Consider the following 2,030-nt stretch of genomic DNA (forward strand, 5'->3'; position numbering starts at 1 on the left):
CATTAGTATTTAACCCATTCATAATATTGTTCAACCACCACCTCTGTCTAGTTCCAAAATATTTTCATCATCCGAAAAGGAAACCCTGTTGCCATGAAGCAGCTGCTCTCCACTACCCCTCCCACCAGGCCCTGGCAACCACCTTGTGGCTATTGTAAATAATGCTGCTGTGAACATGAATGTGCACATATTTATTCAAATACCTGTGTTTAATTCTTTTGAGTATATACCTAGGTATGGAATTGCTGTGTCCTATGATAATTCTATGTTTAACTTTTTGAAGATTTGTCACGCGGTTTTCCACAGTGACTGAACCATTTTACATCCCCACCAGCAGTGTACAAGGATTCCAGTTTCTCCACATCCTCGCCAACACTTGCTACTTTTCATTTTTTTGATTATAGCCAGCCTAGTGAATGTGAAGTGGCCCCTCACTGTGGTTTCGATTTGCATTTCCCTAATGATCAGCGATGTTGAACATCTTTTCATGTCCTTGTTAGTTAGCCATTTGTCGATCTTCTTTAGAAACATGTCTGTTCATGTCCTTTACCCATTTTTTAATTGGATTGTTTGTCTTTTTGTTGTTGAGTTGTTATCTGGTTTTTGATGGTTGGTTATAAATAAAACTTGAAAGCATCTCCTTCCTGTCTTATCTTTTGTTGTTCCTTTGTGTGCTAGACTGATATCAAAAATTCCCTTTTCATTTCAATAAAAATGATTAATCAAGGGGAAAGATTAAATCTTTCCTGTTTTACCCTTATTTCTCAAGAATTTATCAGCAAAATAGCATAACCATCTTAACAAAAATTAAAGCAAATCAGTGAATAATAACACCACCACTGGTCTGTTGGACCTTCATGACTTTGTTCTGCCTTACATGTCTGCTTTGTAACTCAGTAAGCCATGGGGGCTTTTGCTAGGTTTGCAGTCCATGCTGTCTTGATGGAGTGACTCGCGCTTAGATTTGAAGCTAACTTTCTCCTTGTCATTTTTTCCCTCAGGCAGTGTGTGCAGATGTCGAGAAGAGTGAGCGGGTTGTTGAATCTTGTCAGGCAGAAGTGAACAAATTAAAAAGACAAATCACTCAGAGGAAAAATGAAAAGGAACAAGAAAGAAGTAAGTTTCTTATTTTATCATTCAGTATCAAGAGAAATACTTTGTTTCAAAAATCAAATCATACAATAATTTACATGAATCCTTCTTCACTCATCAATCCCTGAGTGAAGTTGGGTGGGAGAGGGCATTCTCTTTGTCTTCAAGCTTTTCTATAGAGGTACTGTTTTTCCTACCATCCCTCACAAGTCTCTTGAACTAGAAGAAAAAGAAAATCAAAGCAAGAAAAGCTGAAGCAAAGTTAGAATAAATCCCAGGAAATGATCAGTATAGATTTGTGCCTGTCCTGACCAGTCGGATCCATTTGTGGTGGGTGGTGACGTTCGTGCCTGAGCTAACCCTGGCATGCCAAGGCTACAGGGACATGTCCTAGGTTCACTGGAGCTGCATAAAGAAGCTCCCTAAAATTCTTTTAACTATATTGGTTCATCGTCAGGGTCACAATAAAGGCTTTAAATGTCTATGTTTTGGTAACTGAATGAGCAGGTACCGTTAAGGTAAGGAACCAGCTGTTTGAATGAGAATTAGGCCCAAGACTAATAATTCCAGCACCATAGCAGACATGTTTGCTGTACGCCACCACATTTAATATTTCTAAGTAGAATTTATAAAATGTATGGCAAATAACATCAAGTGTAAAAGAGATAAGGGTGTAGCTACACCTCTCTAATTTACGAAGGATACGCATATTGTTGTTAGTTGCCGTCCAGTTGATTCCTGACTCTTGGTGACCCCTGTGTGCAGAGCAGAACTGCTGCATAGGGTTTTCAATGACTGTGACCTTTCAGAAGCACGTCGCCAGGCCTGTCTTCCAAGGCAACCCTTGGTGGGTTTGAACCACCAACTTTCTGGCTAATCGTAGCACTTAACCATTTGTGCCACCCAGGGAACTGTCAGAATACATTTAAAGCCATTAA

The 2,030-nt window shown here is 39.5% G+C and overlaps 1 protein-coding gene across 1 annotated transcript in view; it reads left to right on the forward strand.

The window, feature by feature from the left end:
- ABRAXAS2 (abraxas 2, BRISC complex subunit) overlaps positions 1–2,030 on the forward strand; it is a 24,311-nt gene that overhangs the window by 19,705 nt on the left and 2,576 nt on the right. Inside the window, exon 8 of the mRNA XM_004374973.2 lies at positions 1,002–1,116. Coding sequence (XP_004375030.1) covers positions 1,002–1,116 — 115 coding nt within the window. The remainder of the gene's footprint in view (positions 1–1,001; positions 1,117–2,030) is intronic.

Source organism: Trichechus manatus, unplaced genomic scaffold, assembly GCF_000243295.1.
Source record: "Trichechus manatus latirostris isolate Lorelei unplaced genomic scaffold, TriManLat1.0 scaffold00031, whole genome shotgun sequence".
NCBI classification, from domain to species: domain Eukaryota; kingdom Metazoa; phylum Chordata; class Mammalia; order Sirenia; family Trichechidae; genus Trichechus; species Trichechus manatus.